We start from the raw sequence: 10,942 nt of genomic DNA, 5'->3' as shown, positions 1-10,942 counted from the left end.
ACACTAACCATACTTCGGCTACTCAAAAAATTATGAAATAAATTGGTGGACGTTAGGAATTTGTCTATTAATCTTCTTCAAAAAGAATCAACCTAATCCCACTCTCCAATAAAAAATGGCAGCAAATCTCGTGAGCACAAAGTTTCTGTTTTTTACAGCAAGATCACATTAACTTTCACCCAAGTCTTCCCGAAGGTCTTACTTGGCACTTTATTGAAAAAAAAGCTATAATACATGATTAATACAGTATCTTAATCATGAGAACACACAAAAACATTAAGGATAAATATTGGGTTGTCTCCCAACAAGCGCTTTTCTTTAATGCCTTTTAGCTAGGCATGATGATTTCAATGATGCTCACATAAAAGATAAGAATTGAAACATAAAGAGAGCATCATGAAGAATAGGACTAGAAAATTTAAACCTAACCCAGTTCCTCTGCCTAGGGATTTTGTGAGTACACAACTTATGGGAACAAGAATCAACTAGCATAGGAAGGAAAAACAAGAATACCTTCAAAACTTTAAGCACATAGAGAGGAAACTTGATATTATTGCAACTCCTACAAGCATATATTCCTCCCTCATAATAATTTTCAGTAGAATCATGAATGAATTCAACAACATAACCATCACATAAAGCATTCTTTTCATGATCTACAAGCATAGAAATTTTTCTACTCTCCACATAAGCAAAATTCTTCTCATTCGGAATAGCGGGATCACTAGTTCCTAGAGTTGACACTCTTCCAAACCCGCTTTAGATGATAGTATTATTCATACTCCAAAAGATATAAGTGAAGTTCATGGAGCATTCTACAATTAATATAAACTAACCAATGTCCAAGCTCAAAATGTATAAGTGAAGCACATGAAGCATTCTATAAAACCATACTCAAAAGATTTAAGTGAAGCACAAAGAGCAATTCTATAAGATCATACTTTAAAAGATATAAGTGAAGCACATGAAGCATTCTATAAATCAGTGAAGGGCTATCTCATACTAGCATGGTTCATAAAGGAAGAACAAAAAAAACAAAGGACACAAATCATGTGAACGAAACAAAAACCGAGGTATACCGATAATTGTTGAAGAAGAAAGATGGGATGCCAACCGGGGCATCCCCAAGATTAGATGCTTGAGTATCCTTAGAATATTTACTTGGGGTGCCTTGGGCATCCCCAATCTTGAGCTCTTGCCTCTCTTTATTCTTCTCACATCGGTAACTCCTCGTTTTTTGAACACTTCGTCCACAAAAAACTTTAACAAAAACTTTGTGAGATCCGTTAGTATAATAAAGAAAATCACTACCTTTAGGTACTGTTGCAAACTCATTCCAATTTCATATTAGATCTATATTTACTGTATTACAACTTCACCATGGTTCATACCCCCGATACTACACATAGATTCATCAAAATAAGCAAACAACACACGAAAAACAGAATCTGTCTAAAACAGGACAGTCTGTAGTAATCTGGAGGTTTAGTAAACTTCTGTCACTCCAAAAATTATGAAATAAATTTTACAATTTGAATTTTTTTTACAGAAGTAAAGTGAAAAAAAGATTCATACCCATTTAACTTTCCAGTAAAAAATGTAAAATCACGCGCTACAGCCAAAGTTTCTGTTTTTGTTCTGCACATACTAAACAACCAATCTAATCATCCTAAAACCAAAGCTCGGCACATTATTTTTATAATACAATGGATATATATAAGGGGATAATTATTTGCAGAAAAACTTGCATGAAAAATTATACATTGTTTCCGTGAGCATGAACACAAGTGCTCAAGGTCGACCCTCACTTCTTCAATGCATAACTTTCCAATCACTTCTCTTTTTGAAAAACTTTTTAGGCATGAGAGGCAAGTATTTTTTTTTTGGTATTTTCATTCTTTTAATTTTTTTATGTTTCACCACAAATAAACAGAACCAAAAAAGAAAAAACAAAATCTACTTAGTGAAGAAAGCAAACAAGCATGCACGAGAATATTAACCCCACGCTATTGCTCCCTGGCAACGGCGCCAGAAAAGAGCTTGATAATCCCCAAGTGCAAGGAATCATCATAGCAATTTCCAAAGGTGGAAGTGATAAGTATGGAGTGTCCAACCCACAAGGAGCTAAAGGTAAGATCAATATTCTCTTAAGCCCTATCTGCCACTGATATGACTCTACGTACACCGAACGTTTACTTCCAACTAGAAACGAGAAATAAAACTACGTTGTGGATATGAAGTGGATAACTTTGTATGATATCGGAGAGCTAAAATATGAAAGTAGGTGTTGTTATCATAAAGTTAGAATATATTACTAAGTATTATAAATAGCAAGTGTGGAATAATGATGGATCGGTGTGCGGAATTGTCCTAGGCAATTGTTAACAAGACCGGTAATCACTATTGCAGTTTCATATGAGGGAGAGGCATAAGCTAACATACTTTATCTACTTGGATCATGTGCACTTATGATTGAAACTCTAGCAAGCATCCGCAACTACTAAAGATCATTAAGGTAAAACTCAACCATAGCATTAAAGCATCAAGTCCTCTTTATCCCATACGTAACAACCCCCTTACTCAGGTTTGTGTTTCAGTCACTCACGCAACCCACTATAAGCGAATCATAAACATATTGCAACACCCTACAACGGGAATCCCTCATGCTTGCGCGACACGGAGGGCACCATAGGACATCACCAAAGTAAAACATACAACTCATACCAATCTAGATCATCAATCAACCCAAAGACAAAGGATATCTACTCAAAACATCATAGGATGGCAACACATCATTGGATCATAATATGTGGCATAAAGAACCATGTTCAAGTAGGGATTACAGTGGGGTGCGGGAGAGTGGACCGCGTAAAATAGATGAGGATGGTGATGATGATGGTGATGTTGATGAAGACGATCACCACAACGACAATTCCCCTCTCGATGGCACTCCGGTGCCACCAAGAGAGAGGAGGAGAGGTTATCCCCCTTGTGCTTCCTCCTCCATGGCCTCCCCCTGGATGGGGAGAGGTTCCCCCTCTGGTCCTTGGCCTTCATGGTGATGATGGCCCCTCCGGGATCCTCCTCCATGCCCTCCGGTGATGATGGCCCCCTCCGGCAGGGTGCCAGAGAGGGCCTAGATTAGTTTTCGGTGGCTACAGAGGCTTCTGGCAGCGGAACTCCTGATCTAGGTTAATTTTACGAGGTTTCTGTATTTATAGGAATTTTTGGCGTCGGTCTCACGTCAAGGAGGTGCCCTAGGCGTCCACGAGGCAGGTCCACGCGCTTGGGGGGGGGCACCCTTGTGGAAGCCCCGGGACTCTCCTGGCCCAACTCTTTTACTCCGGGGTCTTCTTTTGGTCCATAAAAAATCGTCAAAAATTGGCACATCAATTGGACTCCGTTTGATATTCCTTTTCTGTAAAACTCAAAAAACAAGGAAAAAACAAAAAGTGGCACTGGGCTCTAGGTTAATAGGTTAGTCCCAAAAACCATATAAAATAGCATATAAATGCATATAAAACATCCAAGGTTGATAATATAATAGCATGAATACTTCATAAATTATAGATACCTTGGAGATGTATCAGAGCTGAAGGAACTGGGTTAAAATTAATCATGTCTTGCTACTGCTCAGGAGAAACATGCCCCTTTGTCTTCACAATATCCTCAATTGTATGGTCTTCTACAAACACAACATCATGACTTCTCACAACTTTCCTTGATACAGGGTCAAGTAGCTTGTAGCCAAACTCATCACCACCATAGCCAAGAAAGATGCGCTGTCATGTCTTCCAATCAAGCTTTGACCTTTCATCTTGAGGAATATGAACAAAGGCCTTGCACCCAAAAACTTTCATGTGGTCATATGAGATGTCCTTGTCATACCAAACCATGTTAGGAACATCTCCCTCAAAGGATAACTTGGTGAGAGATTAATAAGGTAAACTGCAGTCATCCAAGCTTCACCCTAAAAGTGTTTACGTAGCTTTGCACATCAAACATCTAATTCTGTCCATAATTGTCCTGTTCATCCTCTCAGCAAGATCATTCGGTTGTGGTGTCTTTGAGGGAGTAAATTGATGCCTAATACCTTGCTGCTTGCAATATGGATCAAATGGCCCAATGTACTCTCCTCCATTATCAGTGCGAATGCACTTGATCTTCTTATCTGTTTCTCTGTTAACCGAGGCTTGGAATTGCTTGAATACACCTAGTGATCTTTGGTCCTCAAAGTGAAGGCCCAAACATTCCTGAAAAAATCATTAATAAAAGTCACAAGATGTATCAAGAGATCTTACCGACATTTTGCAAACATCAGGATGTATCAAGAGATCTTAGCACCACCAAGAGATCTTGCTACTGCTCAGAAGAAGAAGAAGAAGAAGAAGAAGAAGAAGAAGAAGAAGAAGAAGAAGAAGAAGAAGAAGAAGAAGAAGAAGAAGAAAGCTGAATTTATAATGCTATGGAATTAATGTATTCACATGATCTACACTTAGAATGCCCTCTTTGTACCTCAAACATATCAATTGTTTGATCAAGAACATGTTCTTTGTACCTACTTTCCGGGCAAACAACCCTTCCAATTTCTTCTATAAGGTGTGTGCATGTGTCTCATCAATGATATTGTTCAAAATATTGTCATCGACCCATTGCTGAATAAACCCACAAGCTTGGCGATGAAGTACCTTCCACTGACCTTCCTGAATGCCCTCTGGCATCTCAGTGGAGAACACTGCCTTCCAGTATTCTTTGACATATAACAAGTCCTCCATCTTGCCCTTCCATGCTTGATAATTTATGACATTCAAAGATATCATCCTACCGGTATCCACTTCCATCTTTCACCATAAGAAACTCAGCAATTTGCACAAGCAAACCAAGAATCTGATGCCACTTTGTTGGGCTCTGGACAACAATAATGCAGTGCACAAATTCACCGACATGACAAATATGCACACTACACACCCCCTCCACCTGTAGTGAACTTTGAGGACAACTTCAACCAACATGTAAGCAACGGAAGAACACAAACAACATGCACATGTGACACATGATTTGACGTGGAAAAACCTCCTCAACTTGAGGATTAAAAAACTACGGCTGTGGACCGACCGGTCCACAAAACTTCACTATAAGAATAGTGAGTACAAAGTCTTATCTAGAACTTCTAGAGAGATTTACAACACACTCTCCATGTTGCCAACTGGCAACATCAACACCAATCACAAGAGGCAAGATTTCAGCAAAGCAGAGTTTACACATATTCTATCCTCTTCAGTGTTTTGCAAACTGATCTTATAAACTACAAAACCAAAGAACACCAAATTTGGCAGACAAGTAGTCACACAAGTCCTTGAGATCCCCTCAAAATTTCAGCCAAATTGGCCACCGTTTGCGCACTAAAACTGCTCGTCCCCCCAAACTACCCTGTTCTAAAACTATAGCAGTCAGAGCTAACAAAACCACTCTCAAATATGATGCTCCACTAACCCAATCCTCAAACCAGCTAACCAGATCGAAGTAGTCAAAGTAACTAATGAGCTCACCAAGTTTGTGGTTAATCCAAGCACGTTTGAGCCTCCAATCACCAGCTTGAACACTGTCTAGTCAGATGCAGCAAATCAGGACAAAACCTCCACTTATTCTTCTTCCTCTCTCTCACAGGTTGTGTTCCTCTCTTGTGTGTGCTCTCACATTCTCATGAATGGCAGCCACCACCAGTAGGGGTGGAGTGGCTAGGGTTTTCTCCTTGCTCCCTTCATCAGGGAACACTACAACCATTGGATGCAATGAAGATCAACAGTTCACATGGTTGGACTTGCGTGGGCTGATGTTGGGCTGCCAACACGCCTCCATGTGGAGGGACTTAGCCCAACAAGTGGGAGCCAAAATATTTTCTTGGGAAGGAGTCAATAATCCCCTTCGAAAACAGCAAGAGCAATAGCCATAGTTTGACCGTCATAGCAATTTGGGAAGGTGACCAATTTATTAGCAAAGTTTATTAACAATCCTTAAACACCTCCAAAAGTCTCAAGGATGGAGTGCAGCGCATCAACTTCGTGCTTGATGGGGTTTAGGAGGCAGGCTGCATCGTCAACATAGAGGCTGGCTCAGATGAAGGCGTGGCGGTGAGCAATAGGGCTGAGGATGCCCACATCAGTAGCACACTCAAGGATCCTCTGAAGTGGGTCGATGGCCAACAAGAAGAGGAAGGGGGAGAGCGGGCCACCCTGCCGCAATCCTGTTGGGTGGTAAAGTGTGAGTTATAGGAGCTCTATTGGGCAGGATGCATGAGGAGGATGTGGCCAAATAGAGTGCAATAAGGTCCCTACAAGAAAATCCCACGTGTTAGAGAACATCAAGTAGGTAATGCCATCTAACTGAGTCAAATACTTTGGCGATGTCCAGCTTGAAGAAAATTGAGCTTTTCTTCGCTCGATGTAGGCTCTGGCGAAGTGCTTGCCAGCCGTCTAGCTCCGAAGATGCATGGATTGATTTCCATCAGCTAGAGTGGTTTCTTGAGGGGACGATCCATCGTCCAAGATATTATGGACAGTTCACATGGCTTTTAACCTACCTCAGTTAGTATCCCGAATATGGTTGGAACTAGTTAGCTGGGCTAGCGCACAACTTAAGGTTCATATTCGGGCCATTTGGGTTCTTTGTATTGTGTTATTATAAGATTTTTCTTAATAACTCTGGTTTCAACAACATTAGAGTTTCAAGCTTGTCCACTGGTTGTCTGCAAGACTGCCCACTGGAACTGTATGCGATGGTCATTGTAGTATATAGATGCATGGGAGTCTGGCCTCTGTGTGCACAGTGGCAGAGACAGGGGGACCAGCAGGGCCTGCCCCCCTAACATCACCGATTTAATCCTAATATGCATGTAAACAATGATATGTATTTTCATGGACTGGCCCTCCCCAACAAGGCTTAGCAACACTTGGCCCCCTTCATTCGATTTTTCTGGATCCGCTATTGTGTGTAGCCACTTGAAAATGTAAACAATGACTTTGTCCGACTAATTTGGATGACAGTCTACCATAAGATTACTGCTGCATTTAGTGCTGACATGTGTATTTTTTTCCGTCGGGCAAACCCTCAAGATTAATATTTCACAATAAAAATGGTTGCGTGTAGCTTAAGGGCGAGTTCTTTTGGAGCTTAAGGGTTAACTAATAAGGTTCTAGACTAAAGTTTTAGCTTCGGCTGCCAGAATAAACTGGATATGGGCAACTTATTTTGACTGACACTCATAAACCCCAAAAGAACTGGCACTGCAACTGCAATGGATACTTGTCTCTGGATAGGTTTAGCTTCCCGAAGATATTGTCACACAAGAGAACAAGGCATGGATCATGTGGCCACGTACCGATCGGAGAGGCTGTCCATACTCCATAGACAAATTTACCAACAAACATGACATATATCTCCGTATGTACTGGTAGAGGACAAAAGGTTAAATTAACAATCTTAACTGATCGCATGGATCAGTGTGCAATTTTTGGACAACCCTCGACACAAAGTACTTGAAAGATCTCACTCCAATGCCTTGATCGACATGGTCAGATCCAAAGTACTCTGCCCCAGAACGGCCTCCACGCTGCCCCCTCTTGTCTTTTCCTGCCGCTGCATGGGCACGGAAGCTGCAGGTGGCATGAGCGAGAGCGAGATCGACAGCTTGTTGGCATGTTCCAGCTCTTGCTCGCTCGATGCAGCAGTGCTCTTCTTCCTCTTCTTGCTCGGTGTCCCATCTGTGGCGTCGATTGCCGTGGCTGGAGATAAGCTGAGCTCCAACTCCGGCGTCTCTACCGGAAGCCGTACCTTGTCGGCTGGTGTCATCAGAGCCCTCTGTTGCTCAAGATGCTTCTGCTTCTGGGAATCTAGGGCTTCGACGATCATCACGGGATCTGACGATATGGCCTTAGCAACCTTGCCGCCATCGCCACCGTGCCATCTAAACGGGAGACGATGGTCACCTTCTCCTGGCACGACCGACGTCGCCGGTGCCACTGCCATGGCCCTTGAGAGCGGCCCAGAGCCGTGGCCGGTAAAGTAACCAAAGCTCTCATCTCGCCTTTGCTCGCCGGCTCCCGCAACTGCGGAGGTTAATGGCCACCTCCTTACCGACGAGGACGCGAAGAAGTGCGACGTGGTCGAGGAGGCCTTCACATCATTCCTGGCTATCATGTCACGGTGGTCGAACGCCCAGTCTTGATTCCTGCAGATGTTCTTCATGAATTAGGGTTTCGATCTATCGATCGTCTCGGCAGAATGGCTAGGTTTACATGTCTAGTGATAGAATTTACCTGAAACTGCCGTTCTTGAAGCCAGATTGCATCGGAGATGGCCGGTGTTGGTGTTGGAGAATCCCGTAGAGGCGGCTATTGGTGTTCCCTCCTCCGCCGCCGCCGTTCCGTGACACGAAGAAGCCGCCGCGCTCCGCCGTTGAGGAGAGGGCGGCAGCTCTTTGGAGGAGCATGTCATGAAAGCGTCGATCGCCTCCCATTGAGTGGAAATCCATAGGTGAAAATACTGCGCTCACCACATGCCCACATGTAGAAGAAGAATACCCTCTCATCAGCACAAGTGTTTTAGGTGAATTAGATCGAAATTTTTGGGATTGATGAGAACCTGAGGAGATGGCTCCCCTGATCCGTTGACCGTGGTGGTCTAGCTTCTTGCTTCGGTACATCTGAAAGTAAATAGATCATAAACCGAGAGTGATATGCGAAGTAAGCGAACTAATTGAATTTTGCACGACATGATTTACCTGCAGATGGCTTTTCACATGAGCAATACTGAGCCCCCTAACATTCATCATCTGAAGCACCAGCTTAGGAGTAGCTCCTATATGAACAAGAAATCGAAGGTAGAAAATTAATCAGATTCAGTGAAACGAAACATGATCATAGAATCTCACGAGCAAACAACCGATCATCACAAGTAATTATTGCATGAAAAAGTTCTAGTACTTACTCTCTTGTCCACCAAGCCTCTCGACGGCGCGTATGAAGGCCATGTGAAGATCGGGCGTCCACCGGAGCCGAGGCAGCTTCGATCGGTTGTACTGCCGCACCCTATGCTCGCCGGCCCCGGTACCCTGTTGGGTCTCCGAAGCATGGTTGGTGCTGCTGTTGTTGCTGGAGCTCCGGCTCCCGGCAACATCGGTGGTGCTACCTCCATCCTCCTCCTCTTCATCGTTGTCGTCGCCGACTTCTCCATCATCGCTCTCCATATCGATGCCTTCATTGAGGTCCAGCGTCCTCCCGCTCATGGATCTCTTCCTGTCATCCATGGTGATCTTAGCTAGCACCTGCTTGTCCTCCACATCTCCAATAATCCTCTCCTCCTCCCTAGTTATCATCTTTCCTTCTTCCACTAAATATACTAGCTAGCTCTCACTCCCTCTTTCAATTCTCTCTCTCGATCTACACCGCCTGGACTGGATCAGAATCGTGGAGGCAGGAGTAGGAAAGGGGAAGGAAGAAGAGACCTAGGGATATTGGGGAACAATGATATGAAGCATACTAAAACATTGATATGTACTGTACCACTGGTGTGTGAGAGGAGAGGAAGCATAAACAATCTAGTGACGTGGGAATAAAATATGAGGGAATTGGACAGGCATTCTCCTTGTACATTGACTGGTTTTCAACAGTTTACCAAGCAACAGATGATGTGCTTAGTTCTGGACCCTTTCCTTGGGTCTGGTTTGTAGCTATATATGTAGGCATGAGTCATACTACCAGAGTAAGTAGGTACAGCCAGAAAAGCTACAAAGCTGGTAGGCAAAGACAGAAGCTTTTGGTTAAGTTCATGAGCTAAATGTTCCAAGCATACTTTACCCAGGTACAGCAGCAGTGAGCCAGTGAGATCTTTGTCATAAGTTTTCTCTCTTTCCTGCAGTTGGCTAGGCTGCATGCACGAGCGGGATGGGGTAGCTCATGTGACCCAATCTGCCAACCTGGCTCTGACTCCAAAAGCATCTTGTGCGCTAGTTTTCTTTTGGGTTGGGACACTGACCCCCTTGTCGTGTGGATCTGAACTGCCACTCCGTGAAATGGAAACAAAGCTTTGGTAGTTGACTGCTGCCTGCCCCGGCTTTTTGGCTGGCTATTTGATTAATGAGCTAAAAGGGGCAGATATGTGCGTCTTGTCTTTGGTCAATTCATGACATACATGCCCCTGTATTTATTACACCCCAAACCTGTATTGCATAACCTCAAAAAAAAACCTGTATTGCATTTTTAATTCTCACGATTGTAAAATTATAGGAACAGAAAAACAATGTCATGCCCATTCGAATCCTACATGATGTAAGATTATTTGATGGCATAATTGGAAAAAATAAAGGATTTTTTCAAGAAATTTTCTTGTTGCGGGAGAAATTTCCGATCTATTCATAATATGTCGTGACAGTACAAAGAACACCAAAAAATACAACCATGTCCGTGAACTACCTAGCGACGACTACAAGTCGTCATCACTCATCACCCCTCTCTCACCGGAGCCATAGGACGAGCGCACTAGAATTTTATTTTATTGTAGTAAACGGTTAGAAAGTCGTTGTGTTTAAGGCCCCACAAGACCAGCGCAATAAAAGAACAATCGTCGCCGGTGAAGAGAAGCGTAGGTCGGAAGGATCAAACCTATAAACATAAATCCAAATAGATCCATCGAAGACCAGCATCGGCCGAATCTCGTGAGATCCGATGAAGACACGCCTTCACATGCCTTCTGACGACGCTAAACTCATCATCAGGGCGGGGATTAGGTGTGAGAGACATTATTCATACTACGGGACATCACTACCATCACACAGCTCCAACCGAAACGTTGAACCAAACAAGAACAAGAGTAGGGGCACTCCCGCTGGGCGGGGCCTGGGGACCTCCACACCTCCATGGCCTAAAGGCCAAACAGATGCTAGATT

The 10,942-nt window shown here is 43.3% G+C and overlaps 1 protein-coding gene across 1 annotated transcript; it reads right to left on the bottom strand.

Moving 5' to 3' along the window:
• Nucleotides 1-7,445: 7,445 nt before the first annotated feature.
• LOC119315159 lies at nucleotides 7,446-9,710 on the bottom strand. The gene is made up of 5 exons (XM_037589827.1): nucleotides 8,986-9,710; nucleotides 8,780-8,856; nucleotides 8,641-8,701; nucleotides 8,316-8,541; nucleotides 7,446-8,227 (listed from the first exon to the last, which is right to left on the bottom strand). The coding sequence occupies exons 1-5, from the start codon at nucleotides 9,371-9,373 to the stop codon at nucleotides 7,546-7,548; spliced, it is 1,434 nt and encodes a 477-aa protein (XP_037445724.1). The 5' UTR covers nucleotides 9,374-9,710; the 3' UTR covers nucleotides 7,446-7,545.
• Between the last annotated feature and the right edge of the window lie 1,232 nt (nucleotides 9,711-10,942).

Source organism: Triticum dicoccoides, chromosome 6A (genome assembly GCF_002162155.2).
Source record: "Triticum dicoccoides isolate Atlit2015 ecotype Zavitan chromosome 6A, WEW_v2.0, whole genome shotgun sequence".
Taxonomy (NCBI): Eukaryota; Viridiplantae; Streptophyta; class Magnoliopsida; order Poales; family Poaceae; genus Triticum; species Triticum dicoccoides.
The sequence above is the reverse complement of the archived record's forward strand: the minus strand, read 5'-3'. Positions and strand labels throughout refer to the sequence as shown.

Coding starts and splice junctions, on each gene's coding strand:
- LOC119315159 (XM_037589827.1), bottom strand. CDS start 9,373: ATGATAACTAGGGAGGAGGAGAGGATTATTGGAGATGTGGAGGACAAG. Junction 8,857..8,985: donor GAGGCTTGGTGGACAAGAGA/GTAAGTACTAGA, acceptor TTGTTCATATAG/GAGCTACTCCTAAGCTGGTG. Junction 8,702..8,779: donor ATGTGAAAAGCCATCTGCAG/GTAAATCATGTC, acceptor ATTTACTTTCAG/ATGTACCGAAGCAAGAAGCT.